The 22978-nt window shown below is 36.5% G+C and overlaps 1 protein-coding gene across 1 annotated transcript in view; it reads left to right on the top strand.

The window, feature by feature from the left end:
- The window catches only part of PKHD1L1 (PKHD1 like 1), a 152527-nt gene that overhangs the window by 101058 nt on the left and 28491 nt on the right, over positions 1-22978 (top strand). Inside the window, exons 52-63 of the mRNA XM_060115730.1 lie at positions 645-804; positions 1363-1534; positions 5778-5866; positions 6213-6361; positions 7626-7755; positions 8175-8293; positions 10325-10454; positions 12309-12482; positions 17260-17363; positions 18687-18816; positions 19543-19664; positions 21192-21282. Of these exons, the coding sequence (XP_059971713.1) occupies positions 645-804; positions 1363-1534; positions 5778-5866; positions 6213-6361; positions 7626-7755; positions 8175-8293; positions 10325-10454; positions 12309-12482; positions 17260-17363; positions 18687-18816; positions 19543-19664; positions 21192-21282 (1570 nt within the window). The remainder of the gene's footprint in view (positions 1-644; positions 805-1362; positions 1535-5777; positions 5867-6212; positions 6362-7625; positions 7756-8174; positions 8294-10324; positions 10455-12308; positions 12483-17259; positions 17364-18686; positions 18817-19542; positions 19665-21191; positions 21283-22978) is intronic.

Consider the following 22978-nt stretch of genomic DNA (forward strand, 5'->3'; position numbering starts at 1 on the left):
TTTGTATTATGAAATATAGCAAATACAGAAAATAACAGGCCGAGTCCTATATTCCCACCACCCAGCTCTATCTGAATCTAACATTCTGTGACTATGTACTTCAGATTTTTTTAAAGAAATAGACATTTTTAGGTGAAGTGGAAGTCCTCTGTATGGCTTACTCTGAAATCAGTCCCCACTCTTCACTGCTAATGGTCACCAGTATCCTGAATTGGGTGTTTTCATCCCTGTTCACTTTCTTCTACTCGTACTACATATGGGCAGCAAAAAAAAACAATACCTAGCACTGTTTCAAATGTTTTGAAACATTATAGAAATTAAATATTCTCTGAATGTATACATATATATGTATATGTGTGTGTGTGTATATATATATATATATATATATAGAGAGAGAGAGAGAGAGAGAGAGAGAGAGAGAGAGAAAGAAAGAAAGACTTTCATTACCTTAGTGATAGAGTTAGCGTTATTACCATAGACAGGTAAAATGTTAATAAACAAAATATAAATGCAAGATGAAAACCAAACTAAAACCAAAAGTTAAGTTTTAATATGGGCTTAATTAATTAATGTCATCAAAATTCGTGTATGTTACACAGGATATTAGCATATAAAACAAGTCACTTTTTTGCAAACTTTTATAGGAACAAGACTATGTAATCATATCTCATAACTTCACTCAAAATGCTGATATGTTTAATATCATTGATATGAGGAACGGCTCTTCAAATCCATTGAATTGGAATACTAGCAAGAATGGAGACTGGCACCTTGAAGCAAACACTAGTACTCTATATTACCTGGGTAGGTATCCAATAGGCAAAAGTGATTGTTTTATCTATTGCTTCATCTAAAGGAGGAGAAAAATTGCTTAATGGGCAAATGTGTTATATAGTGCCTTGTATATAGCAGGATTCAATAAATGTTTGTTGAATTAAAGAATGGAGACTAAATTTACCCTGGAAGAGGCTTGAGTTGAATTAAGAGCTTACATTTTATGTTTGGAGGTAGCACCAACACTCATAATCGGCCCCAACATTTATTTCACAAAATTAGAGGAAATGAGTACAATGAACTATCATATATTTTGTTTCCATTTTTATTATTTAATTGTTTTTGGAAAATAAAAATATTTAAGAGTACAGTTTAATCGAGTTCTAAAATATTTGTTTTTGTCAAGGTATTTTGACTCTGCTTCTTAATCAGACATGTGCGTTTTGTCAGAATTTTTTCATACCTATTCCATACATTTGAATTATACCAAGTTACTATCTAAAGAATGTTTTCAAATTGCCATATTTTGTTTACAATCAAGTACTTTGATCATGATGTTAGTTCAAACTGCTTTTACTTCACTTTCAGTGTCAGGAAAAAATGACCTTCATCAGAGCCAGTCCATTTCTGGGACCCTGGATCCTGATGTGAAGGATGTTGTTATTAATTTCCAAGCTTACTGCTGTGTTCTCCAGGATTGCTTTCCTATACATCCTCCATCAAGAAAACCAATTCCCAGGAAGCGACCAGCCACATATAAGTATACAGGCCTTTTGTTCGTTAATATACTTCAATAGTTCTTGACAGCATCCTTTTCATATGTCATCCTGGCTGAGACACTGTTGCCCTCCTCCTGCACAGTAGGTCCCAAAGCACTTCCACACTCATTGCTTCACTTGAGCCTTACAACCACCCTGATGACAAAATGGAAAAAAATCTCACAAAAATTATGTGTGAAAGTTACTGGGAATCTCATACTTGCAGAACGTTAGATCTGGATTTTTAGACCAACTCCCTTATTATATAGGTGAGAGCCGAAGCCTGAAGACCTTAAGTGAATTCCCTGAGATCACAAACTTCCAACAGCACCAGAAACTATGTCCTCATTGATCCAATGCTTTCTTAGCAGGTGGCATCTCTTTCTCTAGAATAACTGTCTTTTTGTGTCTGTGTATTTGAGTGTTTTTATTTTTATTATTTTTTTAAATAGATTTATTTATTTATGTTATTTATTTTTGGCTGTTTTGGGTCTTCGTTGCTGCATGGCAGGCTTTCTCTAGTTGCAGTGAGTGGGGGCTACTCTTCTTTGTGGTGTGCGGGCTTTTCATTGTGGTGGCTTCTCTTGTGGAGCACAGGTTCTAGGCGCGTGGGCTCAGTAGTTGTGGTGCACAGGCTTAGTTGCTTCGCGGCATGTGGGATCTTCCCGGACCAGGGATCAAACCCGGGCCCACTGCGTTGGCAGGCGGATTCTTAACCACTGCGCCACCAGGGAAGTCCCTATTTTTTTATTGAAGGATAGGTGATTTACAGTGTTGTGTTAGTTTCTGGTGTACAGCAAAGTGATTCAGTTATATATATATATATTTTTTTCAGATTCTTTTCCATTATAGATTATTACAAGATATTGACTGTAGTGCCCTGTGCATACTTGTTTTTCTATTTTATATATGGTAGCTTGTATGTGACAATCCCAAACTCTTCATTTATCCCTCCCCACCCCCTTTCCCCTTTGGTAACCATAAGTTTGTTTTCTATGCCTGTGAGTCTGCTTCTGTTTTTTTGTTTTCTTTTAATTTTAAAAAATTTTTGGCTGTGTTGTGTCTTCGTTGCTGCGCACAGGCTTTCCCTAGTTGCAGCAAGCGGGGGGCCACTCTTCACTGCGGTGTGCGGGCTTCTCATTGCTGTGGCTTCTCTTGTTGCAGAGCACGGGATTTAGGTGCACAGGCCTCAGCAGTTGTGGCACACGGGCTCAGTAGCTGTGGCTCGTGGGCTCTAGAGTGCAGACTCAGCAGCTGTGGCACATGGGCCCAGCCACTCCATGGCATGTGGGATCCTCCCAGACCAGGGCTCGAACCCGTGTCTCCTGCATTGGCAGGCAGATTCTCAACCACTGCACCACCAGGGAAGCCCTGCTTCTGTTTTATAAATAAGTTCATTGGTATCATATTTTAAATAGAATAACAGTCTTGGTCAAGTCTCGTAATACAACTTATTTAATTTTATTTCAAATATTCAATTTCCTAAATATATATTAAGTCTTGTAGTTAAAAATAATTTTTCTGTCTTTGAAACTTATAAAGTCCTTTACCTTTATTTCTCATATGAAACATAACTTTCTACTTTATATTATAGTAATTACCATACGTGATGGTACTAGTACACAACGGTACTAGTCTTTAAGACCATTAAAGGCATGATCCTGATTTGATGTATATTTGTGTCCCTTATGGGCAAATAATAACCATAAAAGTAACGATGGTGATGATAAAAGTTAACAATTGTGGGCATGTAAGAGCCCACTACTGTGCATCAAGTACAAATCAATATTATTTATTAAGTGAATTACGATTTCAGAATATACAGATTCTGCGATAACATTGCACAAAATAATTGAATTTGTTTATATATTCATTCAACCATTAAAAAATAGCACCTGTTATGTGCCAGGCACTGTGCTGAGCTCTGAGATTCAGTTGTGAACAACATAGATGTGGTCCCTGCCCCCATAACACTCACATTCTGTCTGAAGAGACAGATGCCAACACAAGCAAACAAACAAAAAGGTAAACAGAAAATAAAGCACATGAGTTTGAGTTGTGATAAAGGTTGTAAAGGGAATGGATAAGGGGCTGGGACAGAAGACAACATGGCAGGGGCCTCCTTTGGGTGGATGGTTAGGAACAGCCTCTCAAAGGAGAGGATATTCTAGCTGAGACCCAAAGGATGAGGAAGAGCTGGCTGTGTGAAGGTTGGGTTCGAGGCCAAGGGGACAACTTGGGCAGAGGCCCTGATGTGGGGAAGAGTGCGGCATATCCAAGAACTGAGAGGAAATCTGCATGGCTGGACCCTTGTGAGCAGGGGAGAGTGGCCTGGACATAGCATCGGAAATAGGTGGAAATCAGAACATTCAGGTCATGCAGGCAGTTAGTGTTAGGAAATATGAGAAGGCTTTAAATGTTTCAGCTGATAAGTGACATTACATTTTGAAAAGGCCACTTTTACTACTCTGTGTAACAGAGGGACAGTAGAGAAAGCAAGGAGGCTCATAAAAAGAGTCTAGAGAACTTCAGAAGAAATATGGGCCATAAAGGTTATTGGCCAAAAAGCCCTAGATAGCCTAAGGTAGATAAAATTATTCAATATTTACTTAATATTTATTATGACTCATTAATAGATTTAGATTGGTATACACCAGGATGTGATAGAGGTGTGTGTTGATATACTACATGTATATGTCATAGGATAGGTGTTTTTCCTCTCACAATATGAGTTCTGCTCACTGGAAATAGCTATAATTGGAATTATTAATTGGTATTTTGCAAATAGCTATCAGTGAAAACAAACAGAATCTTGATCCAAAACTGGTACCTCAGGACTAGAATATATAGGTCTAGCTACACAACACACAAATGCTTAGTTTAAGAAGTACTGGGCCTTTTTGATCGTAACAGTGGGCAATTAGAAGAAGAATGTATAACATATAGTATAGTGCTGCTGGGGATAAGAATGAAAGGCTTGAGAAAAGCTAGATGAACTCAACTATTGAATCTGCACAATCCTGATCAATTTATTTAGTTAGAGAGATACAACCTTTAAACAAACCTTCATTGAGATTGTGTCATGAAAAATGTATTACTGTGAATCTAAATAATCCTAAATGATCGTTTAATTGCTAACCTCTCTTTTAAATCCATGAAGACAAAATTTTTATGACAGGATTTTTTTTTTTTTTTTGCGGTATGTGGGCCTCTCACTGTTGTGGCCTCTCCCGTTGCGGAGCACAGGCTCCGGACGCGCAGGCCCAGCGGCCATGGCTCACGGGCCCAGCCGCTCCGCGGCATATGGGATCCTCCCAGACCAGGGCACGAACCCGTATCCCCTGCATCAGCAGGCGGACTCTCAACCACTTGCGCCACCAGGGAGGCCCATGACAGGATTTTTGATCAACAGATTTTTTAGTAATATTGCTTAGTAATTCAAATGTGTGATAAAAACATACTTTTAATGAAATAAACTGTATTGGTTATTTGTAAAATTCCTACATTAGTATCATAGAATTTTTAAACATTTTTACTAGGTCAGGAGAGCACCCCCTGTGAACATTTTTAAATGGGAAAATGCAGTCAACTTTATAGTAACATTCTTTGTAACAATTTGCACTGAGATAGTTTCAAGCAAGCATAGTGATGGAAAGTGGAGACCGTCTCTCTTCCAACTGTGCTTTCCATATTTATTTCAATGTAACGTAACCTTCACTCTGGTTATAGACCTGCCGTCCTGCCCCCAGCCCAGCGGCTCACCCTCATTAACCCATCCTTGCCTATTCACAGACCATTCTTCCAGCCTTCCCTTCATAGAATCTAGCCAACTGTATACCCTCCTGTCCCTTTCCCTATGAAATAACACCATATGTAAGGGTCTTTAAATGGACAAAGGATGCATTTCTTTTCAGTCTTCCACCATGTGAAATCTTATAAGGAAGTTAAGTTATTTACATTTTAGACAAAATTAGGGTATCACAATAAGGATTTAGGAGAAAATGTGATTTGGATTGTGGGTGGAAAGGAAGTTTTCTTCAATGGAGAAAAAACTATATATGTAATTGTGTGTGTTGAGTACCTTACTAATAGCGTACATTAGCTTGTCTATTTACTGAAATTACAAACTATCCAATTTGCATTCTGTTATCCCTAAAACATCTAGAATAGTGCTACACTCTAAGGAGATGCTCATTAAATATACAGAGATAAAACTTAATGGAAATACTTCTTTTCTCTTTTCAGCTTATGGTCAAATGATTCTTTTTGGCAGTCATCTCGAGAAAATAATTATACCATACCTCACCCAGGAGCAAATGTTGTTATTCCTGAAGGTAAATGCATAAATGTAAATAAATAAAATGCTGTGTTTATACCACAATAGTTAGCAGTTAGGGTAGATACCTTTATGCAGCACACCTTGGAGAAAGAGAAAATGTGAAGAGATGGACTCAATTGTTGTGTCCTGGATGTCAGACGTCGCTTCTGGATTTTATGTGGATTTAAACCTGAATATTAAGAATAATGGATTTTCTGAGAGAAACAAGAATTAGTCATTGTGTGGAAAAAGGCTCACGAACATCAAAATTAGGACCCACTGATAGGGCTGTCAGTGTTTTATCTATAGGCTATAGTCTATGGATTATGTTATATTCCTTATATTAAAGTCTTGTTTTATAGGAACATGGATTGTGGCAGACACAGATATTCCACCAATGGAAAGACTCATTATTTGGGGGGTTCTAGAATTGGAAGATAAACATAATGTGGGAGCTGCAGAGTCTTCTTATAGAAAAGTTGTTCTGAATGCTACCTACATATCACTGCAGGTAAGAGCGACAGTCTTATAATTTATACGCTTATTAGCCAAATGCTAAAATGTTGGAGATTTACTAAGCAAATTATAAGAAAGCATATGCACCTGATGTGATTAAAACACAACTGGCTCTACCCCAGGAAATGCAAGCCTAAGTTCAATATATTTCTGCTCTCCTTTAAATAGTAATGACACATTCCTAAAGCAGTAATTATCATGCTACTTTTTAGTGTGAGGTTTGCTCATTTTCAATCCTTTAGAATATCTGTATTATTATTAGGTAAAGCTAAACTCACAGCTTGCTGCAACTAACGGAGAATCCACTGGAGTTCTGAGGAAAAAATTAAAAGATTTCAAGCCTTTTTTTTTAAGAAAGCAAACAGTATTTCTTAAAATGAATGGATGTAGATGGGATTATGAAAACCAGGAGCAGACTAATACAAATATTTCAGTTGTTTGGAATAATCATCTCATTCTCTCATAAACCTCAGATGGTCTTGAACATGTAATAGTTTAATCAGTTTAATTGTTGTCAGCCTTTTATTGGTGTTCATTTAAAAGAATAGTTTAACCAAAAAGCTATTAAGCACCACTAAAAAATAAGTGGGAGCCTTTCTTTCATAAAACTAGGCCTTTAATGCTTTAAAGGTGTGTGGTATTTTGGTTAGATACAGAGCTTAGAGGTAAATTAATGCTACAATTGAATCCTTACCTCACTGTTTAATAGTTTGGTAACAGGTTACGTTATTTGACTTCTTTCAGCATCAGTTTTCTCACCTATGAAATGAGAATAGTAATTCCAATTCATGGGTTTAGTGTAAAGGTTAAATGATATAAAATATGTAAAGCCTTGCATGTTATGCCTGGCATAGAATCAGCAAGCATTTAGTAATAGCAATTTTTTTTTAACAGTGATGGCTCATGAATAACATAGCTTAGATATAAATAGAAGAGTATATTTTATATATGCTGCATTATTTTAAAGTACAGTGTGATCTGTTCAAACAGCACTAGTTTAGGTTTTAGGAGGTCTCAGTTTCAGGTCCAGTTCTGACAGTAGTAGATGTTGAATTTGACCTTGGAAAAATCATTTAAACTGCCCATCCCAAAGTGGATGGGTTAAATTAAGGTCACTTCTAGTTACAGTACGGTTCTTTGTAAAACAAAAATTCATTCATTTTTACTAGGGGAGGCTACCAGTCTTCCTAATTCCTTTTTTATGGGGAAATTTTTCCTGCTCAGTTTTGAAGTATTAACAATTTTCTGCTTCACTGCAGGGAGGTAGATTAATTGGTGGCTGGGAAGATAACCCTTTTAAAGGAGAATTACAGATTGTTCTTAGAGGGAATCATTCTACTCCAGAGTGGGCTCTTCCAGGAGGACCAAATCAAGGATCAAAGGTCCTAGGTATGTGTTTCCAGATACCAAGAGTCATATTAGTTTTTCAAATCTACTTTAGAACGTGTAGCACTAAAAGATTTGTTATGAGTTCATGATGTTATGGTTTCAGAAGTTTTTACAGACACTGATTTGTAGTAACAGGTTATAAAAGTTGCTGAGATTTTAAAAAATTAAATCATGTCACATTAAAATAGATACAGATGTGCATATTTCCAAAATGTAATTTATTGCAACACTAACATTAATGAATCACTCCATATGTATATTGTTTCTCTAATCTGGTTTTCTTTGTAATCTTTCTTTTATATAAGCAATAATATTGTTCAGTCGCTTATTAAAATATATCTACTAACTGTTTCATTTTATACTAGCACGTAACTCAGTTCTATGCAGTGAATAAATAGGAGTGTGTTTTTCTCCTGTAGGGGTGTTTGGTGAGCTGGATCTTCATGGAATTCCACGTTCTATATATAAAACTAAGCTCTCAGAAACTGCAGAGGCAGGTTCCAAAGTCCTCTCTCTGATGGATGCTGTGGATTGGCAGGTAGAGGAATTACTATGTGGTGGAAAGTGAAAACACGCCACGGGTCAACTTAAGGTTTCTTCTTTATTCCAATGGACATTTATTTTGTCACATGATTAACCAGAAGAGAAATGTATGTTTTGCAATTAGCTTGCACTCAAAAAGCTGACTTGATAGCAGGCATTTAAAAATTGTGGTGTCAAAGGTTCTTCAGAACATATAAAGAACATTATGTATCTATTAGTTATGAAAGGAAAATACGAAAGTTTGGGGGTAAAAAATATTTATTTACAAATTCTTGCAAAACAGAAAAAAGAATTATTTTAAATACATTTTATTGTTAAGCGTTTGGGAAGAAAACAACTCCTGATGCCCAGTGATATTCAAAATATGCCTGAGTTAAATAAGAGATTTTGGTAAAATATGAATGGTGGCAATTCCGATCTCTATTACACTCCCAGGCTTGCATAGGCCACAGACTCACATGTTTTACAAATATTCTTTTTAATGCTAAAGGGTCAAGGAAATGGATGGATTACTTTTCCGGGCTCTCAGATTTCAGCCAGTTCCTTTCTGCTGAGAATAAGCTATAAGGTCACAGAACAAAGCGAGGCTTAGTCTGAGTAAATGAATACAAATCATCAAAACATATGGGGTTGGCTTTCTTAATGTAGTGTAAAATCAGTAAATAGAAGGAGGATTTATTGAGTTATTATAAGCTACTTACAATATATTCGTATTTGTGATAGTTGAGGTGTGATTTTTAAAAGGTGATTAAATGATTTAAATATCCCTATAGTTTATTCAATTATCATTTATTAGTATTTATCCAGTTAATATTTTCTGCATATTATTTATATAATTAATATTTAGCCTAATGTCAGACATTTTCTAGGCATAGAGGATTCATTTGTGAAGAAATTGGTCAAACTATAGGGGAAATTGCATTGAAGTGGGAGAGGCAGGCACTAAATGAACAGATACATGTGTGTTATTTCAGATTATAATCTTTGTGATGAAGGAAATAAAACAGGTATGATAGAGACTGCCATGCTAGAGGGTGGCAGATAACATTAAATAGAGTGGCCAGAGAAAGCCTCTCTCAAGGGTATGACAGGGTTCAGGACATGCCACCCCAAAATATGAATACTTTAAGGGAAGAAATTTCTGCACATGCAGGAAGGACTTTCTGGCTTTCCCCTGAAGCAGGTCACAAAACCTTCATGTGAGAGTTGCCCTCCTTATACCCAGAGGAAAGAGACATCCTCAGCTCTGAAGACAAAGTGACACAGAGAAGAATCTGAATGGCCAACCCTTGCTGTTTCTCCCAGTTTCCTACACTTAGCTCATACCCTATCACAATTTTCCTCTACTCTCCACTCTTCCATAAAAATGCTCAGGTTTAACCATTTCTTCAGGGCTTCATTTCCCATGTCATGTAAAACTTACATTGAATAAATCTATATGCTTTTCTCTTGTTAATGACTTTTGTTACAGGGGTCCCAGCTGAGAACTTGGAAGGGTAGAGGAAAAAGTTCTTTTTCGTCCTCTGCAAGTACTTTTGAGCAGAGACTTGGTTGACAAAGAGGAGCTTGTCATATATGATATACAGAGATTCTAAGACTTGACCTTGCGCTGTCACTTATCTCTGCGTTTCTTACCTTTCAGGAATATCCAGTGATAGTTAACTGTGTAAAAAAAAAAAATCTGGGGGAAATTTTTTAAGTCTTAAGAATATTATCCTGACCAGTTTTTAATAAAAATATGAATATATTTGCTTTGATATATCTAATTTTAAAAATGTATATCACCTGTGATTTTATTAAGTGACTGAATTCAACTTAAGGAAATGTTGAGATAATTCAAAATATAGAATTCTTGCTATCAAACAAAAGCATATTTATTTTAGAGACCTAAATGTATGATTTGTTCTCTCTGATAATACCATGGTTGTAACCAATGTAAGTTAAATTAGAATTATTTAATAGTTATTAAGAAATATAAACCTATTTTTTAAATTGTTCTTGAATTTGGCACTTGAATTTTTCTAAGGAAGGAGAAGAGATTGTGATAACAACCACAAGCTATGATTTCCACCAGACTGAAATTAGAAGTATTGTTAAAATCCTGCATGATCACAAAATTCTCATTCTCAACGATACCCTTTCCTATACTCACTTTGGTAAGTCGCTGTTCTTTAACCAAATAGATATATAATTAAAATATCTCGAAATATTCACAGTTTAGTGCTCTCCTCTGTAATTACAATCATTTGATAAAACATCTCAGATTTTTAGAGGAGCATTTCACTTAGATTGGCAGTGGTACCCAAAGGATGCTACTGTTTGTGTGTTGGCTGCAAAGAGTCCCTGCTGTGTGTATTAATTCATTCAGTAACTATTCAGCAGTGACCATTACATTCTATGGGATAAGGCTGACACTTTCTGTTTTAGGCAAGCTTCTAGAGATTCTTACGCACACTGAAATTTGAGAACCCTTGATCCAAGAGCATCTTTGTCCTGATTTGTTTCATTGACACATTCCTCAGCGGTAACTGCACTTAGACAAGCTGCAGCAAAATGGTAAAACTCTAATTCTCAAGGAAAGAAGGAATTAATCAGAATCAACTGAAGATGATCTTTCAACTTGTAGGATCAGGGCTTTCCCAGCACCCCAGCCTTTCCCCATTTCACATGCTACCTTCATCTGAATCCCAGGAAGTGGAAGCAGACAGGAGTGTAACGTTAGAAAAGCCATTCAGATACTTCTGATGCTCCTGAGAACTACAGCTAAGGCGGCATTATGCACTGGTGGATATCAGACCTGCATGACAAAGAAACTTAAAAGAACTTTTTAGAGCAGTATTTTGATAGAAGCACGTGTCTATCATTCTATATCACATATCTTTTTCTTTAAGTCAAAAGAAAAAGGTTTCTTTGGAGAACATTTTAATTGTAAAATAGTGTTTGAAGTTCAACAGTATAGATTCTTTCATTTAAAGTACCAAACACTTCTCTCTGTTTGAAATGTACTTGCTTGTCTTAAAGTTTTGGGTAAGACTTCTAGAAATGTAGAATGTAATTTAGGTTCTGTTTTCTTATTTATTTATTTGTTTGTTTGTTTGTTTATTTATTTATTTATTTTTGGCTGTGTTGGGTCTTTGCTGCTGCACGCTGGCTTTCTCCAGCTGCAGCAAGCAGGGGCCACTCTTCATTGCGGCATGCGGGCCTCTCACTACAGTGGCCTCTTCTGCTGCAGAGCATGGGCTCCAGGCGCGTGGGCTTCAGTAGTTGTGGCACGTGGGCTCAGCAGCTGTGGCTCGCGGGCTCCAGAGCCCAGGCTCAGCCGCCATGGCGCACTGGCCTAGTTGCTCCGCGGCATGTGAGATCTTCCCGGGGCAGGGCTCGAACCCGCGTCCCCTGAATTGGCAGGCGGACTCCCAACCACTGCGGCACCAGGGAAGCCCCTAGGTTCTGTTTTAAAATTATTAAGATGTAAATGTACAGACTATGTTTGATATACTACTACATATTTATAAAGAATTGTAGTTGATATAAAATATGTCACAGGAAAAGAGGAACAAACCAAGGTTTAGGCATCAGGAGAGGTAATACCTATGTATTGCTTTGCTGACTGTCTACATGGCCCTGGGCAAGTTCATTTACTTCTCTATCTCATTTCCTCATCTGTTAAAATTACAGTAAGCTTCCCAACTTGTCTCACAAGAGTGTTTTTGTGTATAATTTGAAGTGTTTGCAAAATACCTATGAAGCAGTGACTTTGTAAGTGCTGATTATAATAACCTTTTTGCTGTAAATAGGAGAAATACTTTTGATTATATTTATTTTATAAATAAAAAGGTATAATTTCCGACTGCCATTTGTGTACATTTAAGCGTGTAACTCTATAATCAATTCATGTATTTGTGTTGACTTTTGGTATATTGGAAAGTTACATGGTCTGTGAGCTGCAAAGAAACTAATAAAGACAGGTATTTCTTAGTGTTGGTAATAATCTAACTGTCCTTCCGCTGCAGCTGAAAGATACCTTGTTCCTGAAACCGGCCAGAGCTACACGTTAGCAGCTGATGTTGGGATACTGAATAGGAACATCAAAATACTTGGTGAGGATTATCCAGGTTGGCTGAAGGAATCTTTTGGTGCACGCGTCCTAGTCAGCTCATTCACTGAAAATACGGTGACATTTAAAGGTTAGTACAAATTCAGTTTATTTTTCTAAATGAAATATAGCAGGGTCTCTTCTGTGTTTAGTTCTTAAATAATCCTCACTCCTTTATAGGATCATTGTGTTAAAAAACAAAATCCAACTGAGGAAATTTTAAAGATCTTCCTGGCTTTATTCAAGGATTCATGAATCAGGCAGCATCCAGTCTAGCTGATACAAAGGAGCGTCAAAGAGCTGTGCAAAATAAAAGACTTTTATAGGCAGAAGGGAGCAGGAACAAAGTAGTTTTACTAGGCAAAAAGAGGATTGGGGCTTCCCTGGTGGCACAGTGGTTGAGAGTCTGCCTGCCAATGCAGGGGACACGGGTTCGTGCCCCGGTCCGGGAGGATCCCACATGCCGCGGAGCATCCAGAGCCTGTGCTCCGCAACGGGAGGGGCCACAACAGTGAGAGGCCCGCATACCGCAAAAAAAAGAGGATTGGTTATTGCAAGGTTACTTCCCGTGTAGGGGGCAGAGGTTTATCAGGCAGATTACCTAACCAATGCTGATCGGGCAATTCGTGATGGACTGGTTTAAGGTTCCATTTCAGGAGAACTGAAACTGTAATTAAGTCTGTTTAATGATGGAGGGCTTAGCAAGAGTGACTCCATTTTGGGCCTGATGTCTTGTTTTTAACACATGGAAAAATAAAGGCTTGAGAGGGATTATGCAGTCAGGTGCCACCCTCCAGAACCAAATTCCTAACATTATTCTACTAATTTTATCTTTATAGACAAAATAATTATCAAATTAACAATGACCTTAGGTAACAGCTAGCCCAGCCTTGCCCTCAAACAGAAATCGTTTCATAACAAGCACACTGATCTGTTATTTTTGTTTGAAGGAAAATTTCAAATATATTTCAAAGATAGAGAAATGTATAATATAATGCTTATCATTACCAATTACCACAAGTATCAACTTTGGCCAGTCTTGTTTGATCTATGAGCTCACCCACTTTCTTTAAGACCACCGATTATTTTGAAGCAGCAAGCACATATTTTTTAAGATATAATTGACATGTAACATTGTGTAAGTTTAAGGTCTACAATGTGTTGATTTGATACACTTATATATCAATATGATTACCACAGTAGCGTTAGCTAACATCTCTATCATGTCATATAGTTATTATTTTTTTGTGTGTGTGGTGAAAACAATTAAGAGCTAGTCTCTTAGCAACTTTGAAGTTTATAATATGGTATTTTTACTGTATCCCTAAGCTGTACATTATATCTCCAGGACTACTTATCTACTAGTTACAAGTTTATACCCTTAAACAGCTCCCTATTTCTCCCACCCCACAGGTCCTGGTAACCACCTTTCTACTCTCTATTTTTATGAGTTCAGCTTTTTTAGATTCCACATATAAACGAGATCATACAGCATTTATCTTTCTATCTCTGACTTATCTCACTTAGCATAATTCCTTCAAAGTCCATCCATGTTGTCCCAAATGACAGGATTTCCTTCTTTCTCACTCATGGCTGAATGATATATGTATACACACAGTGGAATGTTTTCGATAGATAGATAGATAGGGAGGTATCTCACGTCTTTATCCATTCATCCATTAATGGACATTTAGGTTGTTTCTATATCTTGGCTATTATGAATGAAGCAACCATGTATTACTTCATCTAGAAATATTTCAGTGTGTAAATCTAAAAGACTTCTTTAAAAACAGCTCTAAGAATCAGATTTTAAAATGTTAGTAATAATTTCTAAACATCAAATGATTGTTCAGAATCCTCCAGTTCATTCCTTCTTTCCCTTCCTTCCTCCCTCCTTCCCTCCTCCCCTTTCCCCTCCCCCTCCTCTTTCCTTCTTTCTTTTCTTTCCTTCTTTCTCTTTCACTGTCTTTGTTCAAATCGGGGTCTAAATAAGATCCATGTTTCAACTGGTTATGAATCTTAAATCTCTAATTCATTTCTCTTTCCTTACAATTCATTTATAAAAGAAGTTAGGTCATCTGCCCTGTAGTGTTTCCAATAGTCTGAATTTAGTGATGCATCCCTAGAATTTAACTAGTCCCTGCCTCCCTTGTATTTTCTATGCATAAGTAGCAAATTTAGAACTAGCAAATTGACCAGACCGGGACTCAATTTTTAGGCAATAACTCCTCATAGTTGGTTGTTATTTTTCCATTAATAGGCACATAATGTACGTTGTTTTTCCTTTTGTGATGTTAGCAGTTATTAATTATCATTGCCTGGATCTATTGAATCACTGAGGTTTAAAATGGTGATATTTTAATTCTACTATTCGCTCCTCATTTATAATCTCAAATATTTCTCTAAAGAGAAGCTTCCCCAGACCACTGTTTGACTACCCTGAAGGATAGTTTAGATAGAAAAAATGTTTGATTCTTTCCTCTTATTAACTAGTTTTCAAAACAATGAGTTGGTTGCCAAGCATCCTCCAAAGGTAACAAGGAGTTTTTGTTTTGTTTTGTTATTAGTATCATTATTAGTTCCATGGATTTAAACATATTTGATATGTTCTAATCCATTGTGAACGTTAACCTTATTGATACTGAAAATGCCCTCTTGTTGACCTTCAGAACCTTTTCATGTTGGTGCCTAAGTCCTCCTCCTTATGACTGTTTTTTTTTTTTTTTTTTTTTTTTTTTTTTTTTGCGGTATGCGGGCCTCTCACTGTTGTGGCCTCCCCCGTTGCGGAGCGCAGGCTCCGGACGCGCAGGCTCCGGACGCGCAGGCTCAGCGGCCATGGCTCACGGGCCATGGCTCACGGGCCCAGCCGCTCCGCGGCATATGGGATCCTCCCAGACCGGGGCACGAACCCGTATCCCCTGCATCGGCAGGCGGACTCTCAACCACTTGCGCCACCAGGGAGGCCCCTGTTTTTTTTTTTTTAATTACAAATTTATTTATTTATTTATGGCTGTGTTGGGTCTTCGTTGCTGTGCACAGGCTTTCTCTAGTTGTGGCGAGCGGCGGCTACTCTTCGTTGCAGTGCGCGGGCTTCTCATTGTGGTGGCTTCTCTTGTGGAGCATGGGCTCTAGGCACGTGGACTTCAGTAGTTGTGTTGCATGGGCTCAGTAGTTGTGGCACAGGGGCTTAGTTGCTCTACAGCATGTGGGATCTTCCCAGACCAGTGACTGAACCCATGTCCCCTGCACTGGCAGGTGGAACCCATGTCCCCTGCACTAGCAGGTGGATTCTTAACCACTGCGCCACCAGGGAAGTCCCTGACTGTTTTTGGTTTGTTTTTTTTTTAGCTTCTTCACTTTCTGATATGACAAGCACATGTAGTAATTTTTTTTTCTTGCTGAGACTGGGAGTAAGTTCTTCCTCCAAGTAACCCTGGTTCTTTTTATTGGAAGCTGGTGTTTCAATCTCACAATCTGGGTACCAGGAGTAATCCTCTATTCTTGACTTGAACTGTTTCAGCAGGAGCTCACTTGGTTACAATACTGCCTATTCCATTTTGCAACAGCTCTCATTTTAGAAAATCTTTATATTGAGCAAGCAGCTACCCCACTATAACTTCTACCTATTGGTCATAATCTGCCAACAGAAGCTTAACTGATGAGGAGAATAGTAATGATGATCATAAAGTAATACAAGATTCCAGACACTGTGCTAAGCATTTAACACATATTATGTCACTCAGTCCTCATAGTATTATGGCATAAATATTGTCCTCTTTTTAAAGATAAAGAATTAGATGATTAGAGGGATGAAATTATTCTGATCTTGGATACTAGTCCATGTTGTTTCACTTAAAGTCCCATGATGGACCCTTTCACATGTCAACCTTTCCTTGCTCCAATAAATTATTTTGTGATGTAAGTAAAGAAAATGCATCTTTGGCTTTTGTAGGCCCAGGGTCTATAGTAATCATTTCTTCTCTTTATCTATCTTATTAATCTTATGTTCTCCACCATACATCTAATTGCTGGCTCATGGATTTCCAGACAGGCTTTTCCCTTCTAGTATAAAATAACTCTTCTCCAATGTATTTTATTAGATATCAGTTTTTGAAACAAGGAATACCCTCTACTGTATTTTTACCAGCCATGAATCTCTGTGCCTCAGTTTCCTTGTATAGAAGACAGGAATAATAAAAGTTCCTAAGTCACAGATGTTGTGTGAGAATTAAACCACACATTGCCTGTTAAGCACTTAGTACAGAGCTTGGCACAGAGTCATGGCTCATGGATTGTTATTGCTATTCGTAATAATCTATGAAATTGCCTTTTGTCACTTCAGTGGCACTTATAACAAACTCGATCAGCAGATACTTGGCAATGCATATTCTGGAAAAAATTATGTAAACATTATGTCCTTAACAGCTCTTTAGAGCATCAAAATTGAAATGTCAGGTAAATTATAACTTGTGCCTCATGCCATGCATTCTCAACAGGGACTGTATCACTACCAACAGGTGAAAATTGACTCTTGGGGGAAAAAAAAAAACGTAACCAGTTTGTGGTCCTCCAAAGGGCCTCCATACCTTGACAGATATGTAGTATATCTGTGGTATTAAAATGTCATGGAGAGGGAACGCTATTCAGAAAGAGAAATGTCTAAAAAGGTTCTTGTGAGGGGCAGTAAAAAAACAAATTCAGAAACATTGCCTTATTTGGATTAAAAGGGCAAAGAAAAATGAATACAATTTTCATGAAAAAGTTGAAAACAAATTTGTAATTTGGAAAATTACAAAAACTTTAGTAGTTTTTCAAAAATTTTTATTCAGCTTCAAGGAAAAAAAATGTGTAACTCTTTTCCCCACTAGGAAATGCAAGAATAAGTAATGTGGAATTTTATCACAGTGGTCAAGAGGGCTTCAGGGATAGCACGGATCCAAGATATGCTGTAACATTTCTTAACCTGGGACAGGTTTGTACTTTGTTTTTAATTTTTGCATATACCCAAAATTAAGTATTTTCATTTTGATTTGATTTTCATTTAACTTTACTAAATACCCATATCTTGGAATTGCTAAGACTATAATCTAATATAATAAAACTTTCTTAGATGTATTTCCCATTAACATTTTTAGACTGCAACAGTATTTGATTCCAACCACTTTATGCATTATTTAAGGTCAGTAAAAAAAAAACAAAACAGAAAATGGAGCACAAAGGTGAAAGAACTGAAGATCTATAATAGTATTTCACATCTCTACTTTACTTTACAATGATCAAAATATTTCCAAACAATTACTATTAAACAAAGTGAGTGTTGCTTAAATTTCTCAAATGAAAAGCATGTCTGTATATCCATGCCTCTGTCAAAAGTGGGAAAATAAATATGCTTAGAGGGCTGCTGATTTAAGAAAAAATGAGAAAGAGCATATTTCTTATATAGAATTTGAAAAAGAATAGATAGATGTATAACTGAATCACTTGGCTGTATACCTGAAACTAACACATTGTTAATCAACTATGCTCCAATATAAAATAAAAATATGAAAAGTAAATAAAATAAGATTAAAAATATATATATTATGGAGGGGAGATAAATTGGGAGTCTGGGATTAATATATACACACTACTATACATAAAATAACAAGGACCTACTGTATAGCTCAGGGAACTATACTCAATATTCTTATAATAACCTATAATGGAAAAGAATCTGGAAAAGAATAGATATATATGTATAACTTAATCACTTTGCTTACACTTGAAACTGACACAACATGGTAAATCAACTATATGTCAATAAAGATAAATAAATAAAAATTTTAAATCATGTAGGTTTGGAATTGAAACCCCTAATCTACTCATTGACTGTTTCCTACAGACATTTGAATTGTAACCCCTGCCTTGAGTATCAACTTCCGTGGTTAAAAAAAAAAAATCCCTGCTCATCATATAATAAACTGTTCTGAAAAATAATTTTTAGTTCCTTAGCATTTTATAGGTAATTATAGAAATATAAATGCATAGAAAAGCACTTGAGAATTTTTAATTCACATTTAAAATAAGCATTTATTTTTTGCTCTTTTTAATCATAAACCAAAGATATATGGAAATTCCCCAGGATTAAAAGGTCTGCTGGGAAGTCATCTTCTTTCATGGAATGTAAATTGAGTATTTTGTTTATCAAGATTTGTTTTCCTACTTCACCTTCCTAAATCACCTACTTCAAATTTTTTTCTTTAAATATCCTTTAAGTTTGTTTCTAAAATGTTCACTGAACCCTGATGTTTTATAGATTCAAGAACGTGGCTCATCTTATATTCAAGGCTGTGCTTTTCACAGTGGCTTTTCCCCCGCAGTTGGTGTATTTGGGACAGATGGATTGGACATAGATGATAACGTGATTCACTTTACAGTGGGGGAAGGTAATATGATAATATTTCGGTCCAATAACATGTCTTCTGAGACAGCCTTATCTGCAAACTCTAGAGCCAGGGTGTCCCATTGATCTTTCTTCAAGAATGGAAATAAAGGGTCTATGTTTGTGCTAACGTGGTAATTACTAAACTGCATGTGGCCATTCAACACTTGAAATGTGGCTAATGTGACTGAGAAACTGGATTTTTAATTTTAATTGTACTTAATTATATCACTTTACATTTAAGTAGTCACATGTGGCTATGGCTATCATATTGGACAGTACAGCTCTAGAAGAATTATTTACCAGACCATGATCTTGTGTGAGTTATTTAATCACCAATAGTTTAAATTACTGACATTTAACATACTTCTCACATATAAAACAAAAAGGTTATTCACAAATATAGATATTTAAAAAAACATTTGATTTGATTTAGGGGGTTGTCCTTTCTTGAATATCAGTCTAAAGCATAATACAAATTCATTTAAGGTGTATAAAATTTGTGTGTATATTTGTTAAAATCTAAGGTGGAGCCTGTGAACCCACATATTTAACAAAAGATTTTAATTCAGGTAGTCTATTAAAGAGGTAGAGTATCAAAGAGTTCAGAGGGTTCACTCTAAAATCAAAAGGGTTCGTTTGTCAGGTTCAAATGAGAAAACTAATTTCATGGAAGAAATGAAAGACATTCCCTATAGTACTCATTTGGGGGAATTTTCTTTTTTTCCAGGCATGAGAATATGGGGGGATGCCAACAGAGTCCGAGGAAACTTGGTTACACTTTCAGTTTGGCCAGGAACCTATCAGAACAGAAAAGACTTGAGCTCAACTCTCTGGCATGCAGCAATTGAGGTAGTGTGAACAAATTTAAAATTATAAGTAGACAAAATTATAATTTGTAATTCCCTTATTGAAGATTATAGTTTCTGTAGAATTTGTAAATCTCAAAATGTCACTGAAAATGATTTCTTCCTTAGATAAAGATTGTGGATAAAGTGAGCTGATTAAAGGAGTAAATGAACTTTCTTTAAAGATGTTGTGAGCTCCAGTAGCCATTGGGTTTTTCTCTGTGTTGATGTCCATTGTTTTAAATAGTTCTCTTATTTACTTGCTTCTCCAACATTAATTATTGCTTTCAAGTTCCATTACAGGGTCTCTCTGCTTCTAATTGACTGAATGCCTTACACATTTTACTATTTAACTCTGAATTTAAATGCAAAATTATAATGATAGACTATAAAATCTCTAAAATCCATTTCTCATCTAAAATTCTTATGATTCTATATGCAAGGTTATTTACTCTTATCGGATATTACTAATTGGGCCCTTCTTGTTGCCCGTGAAGTTTCTTCAATTACTATAGGTATTTATTTAGATGTAGAGTGAGATTGTAAGCAAGAAAATGGAAAGTACAGAGAGGATTTAAAGGAAAGATAGCTTCCTCTTGTTTTTATCTTACTTATACCATAGGAAAGAAAAGGAATTTAAAAAGCTCTCTTTGAAAGTTAGGGTAAGGATTGAATTTTGTTTTTGTACAACTATTAATAATCACCTTAAAGCAAAATCTGAAAGCCTGGAACTTAGTATACATTTATAAGGTAATAATGTTCTCTTTTTGTCTATTTATAGATGTTAGAATGTAATCAAATGTCAATTCCAAATCTTTAAAGTTATCTATATCTTTTGAAAGGCATTTTTTTTAGTTTTATGAATTCCATTTGACTCTATTTTTATCATAATCTTTAAAAATAAGGCTGTTTAACATGCTTTAAATAAGTGAGATTTGGACTGTTTTGCTGATTCTATGTAGGCAAGAACTAAACCTTCTGTGCTCCATATTTTTCATTTTCTACCACTCTGATTTGGCTCATAAAATAAATTTGTTTAGTAATTACCTACTTGTTCTAACACAGTTTTTTATTATAGCAGATTTTCTTTAATGAATGCCTCTACTGAATTTTATGGTCCACTGTAATTGTCTTAGTTGTCTTTTTCTTAATAAATCAAATTTGGTAACAGAATATAACCAAAAAAGAGTGATAAAAATTTTGTAGCCTTGTTATAATACTGGAATTGTCTATGGCTTGTTAATATTCAACCACGTCCAGTGGATTTTGTGACTGAAATGAAAAGTAATCTCTTTAATGTACTTTTATAATGAAGTCTAAAGTATAGTATCTAGTGGTAGGTTTACACCAAGAACCTAAGGTAATTTCAGTACTTCATTGGTATTATAAATTTGAATGGGGTGAATGTGAATTAAAGTTTTACTCCTGGAAGTATCGTCATAATTAGTTTCCAGTGTATATTGCATACCTGCTCTCATTGCATAATTGTGTAAGAGCCTGACCCAAAGCATTTTCTTTATCGTTATACTAGATAAATAGAGGGACCAATACAGTCTTACAAAATAACGTAGTGGCTGGATTTGGAAGGGCAGGATATCGCATCAATGGTGAATCTTGCTCAAGTAAGTCTTTGGCATAGAGTCACTAAAATTAGGAAATAACTTGTCCAAATTTGTTCGAAATAAATAATTATTGTGAGTTGAAAAGTATTATTGTTTCTTCCTGGGCACTGAAAGAACTCAACAAACTAAATTATTTCCATATAATATTGGGTTTAAAGAAAAAATTAAAACCAATTTTCTTCTCATCCTTCACCCCTATCACCCTTCTCCGGCAGCCCCAGGATGCCACGCTCTTCCCTGGCCCTAGGACACTGCAGCCCCAGGTCCTCTCTTGAGACCCCGTCCCCATCCTCATCCTCCTGAGACCGGGCCTTGCTGCTCGCCAGGCCTCCCCTTCACAGTCACTGCCTCAGGGAGGTCCCTGAGCCCCAGGCTGAGGAAGGTGACCAGGCCTGTCCTTGTGATACCCTCATGTCCTTCTGTCCAATCCCATGCCATTAGCTGTGCCTGCCACAGCGTGTTTCCATTCCTGATCCCACTGGACATGAGCTCTTCCTTGACAAGCGTATCTTTATTCTATCCCTGTGACTGTAGAGGAGATGAGAAGGAAAGAGAAAATCAGAGGGATAACCAGGGAGATAGAGTGAGCCAGAGAGTGTAAGGGAGAAAAAGAGGGGGTAAAGTAGAGAATGGTGGACAGTTGGGTCTGATGGACTTGGGAAGACACAACAAGAGTGAAAGAGAGTAATCTAGGCGAGAAGCAGGGGGATGAAAATAAACAAAGGGGATCAGCAGAGAGATGGGGGAGGACAGAACAGGATTAGGTGTGTTGACTAATAGTATCAAGGGAATAAAAGCAGGATAGATCCTTTAAAAATAGGCTTTTAAGATAACTATTTTCCACGTTTATGATCCAAAAACTCTTAACAACAGCTTCAGTGCTTGATTTGATGGTACTGAACAGTGATTATCTTATCCCACCATCACTTTCCCAAAAGCAACTTGTAAGCATAGAGATACATGCCTATAGGGATATGTCACTATTTCATGCTTCCGTTTTAAAGGAATACATGCTCACTATTCATATGTTAAAGCCTGCAAGCATGAAAAAAATCAAAAGACATGAACAGAGGGTTCTCAGATACATTTCTATCAGATTAGTAAAAATCAAGAATTAATTGAACAACTGCTCTCCTGGCAAGGCTGTAGGGAAATAGTAACGTTTACACTTTGCTGGTTGAAAGACAAAATGATATAACCCCTACAAAGGGGAATCTGGCAATAGCTACCAAAATTATAGAGGCATTTACCTTTGACTCAGCACTTCTACTTCCTGTAATCTAACAGTTGCCTCTACAGCAGTTAGAAAAAGAGTTGTGAACAAGGTTATTCAGCACAGCGTTGCCTGTACTGGCAGAAAATGGAAAGCTACCCTGTGTCCAGTTACTGTGGGCTAGTTATATAAAGCCAAACACTGGAACACTGGGCCCCTCAAAAAAAAAGAAGGAAAAAAGATGCATACTAAGTATTAATATGGAGAAATCACCAGAATATTCTAAAATGATAAGTGGAGGTTACTTAGAAAGGGAACAAAAGAATATGTATGGTATATGCATTTACATAAAGAAACACTGAAAGTGTAAAAGCAAAAAGTCATTGAAGGTGAGTAGGAACAGGGTGACTGGTCACTTATTACTGTATAACTTTCTATAAACTCTTGACTTTTAAACCAGATAAATTAATTACTGAATCAAAA

This window comes from Mesoplodon densirostris, chromosome 13 (genome assembly GCF_025265405.1).
Source record: "Mesoplodon densirostris isolate mMesDen1 chromosome 13, mMesDen1 primary haplotype, whole genome shotgun sequence".
Taxonomy (NCBI): domain Eukaryota; kingdom Metazoa; phylum Chordata; class Mammalia; order Artiodactyla; family Ziphiidae; genus Mesoplodon; species Mesoplodon densirostris.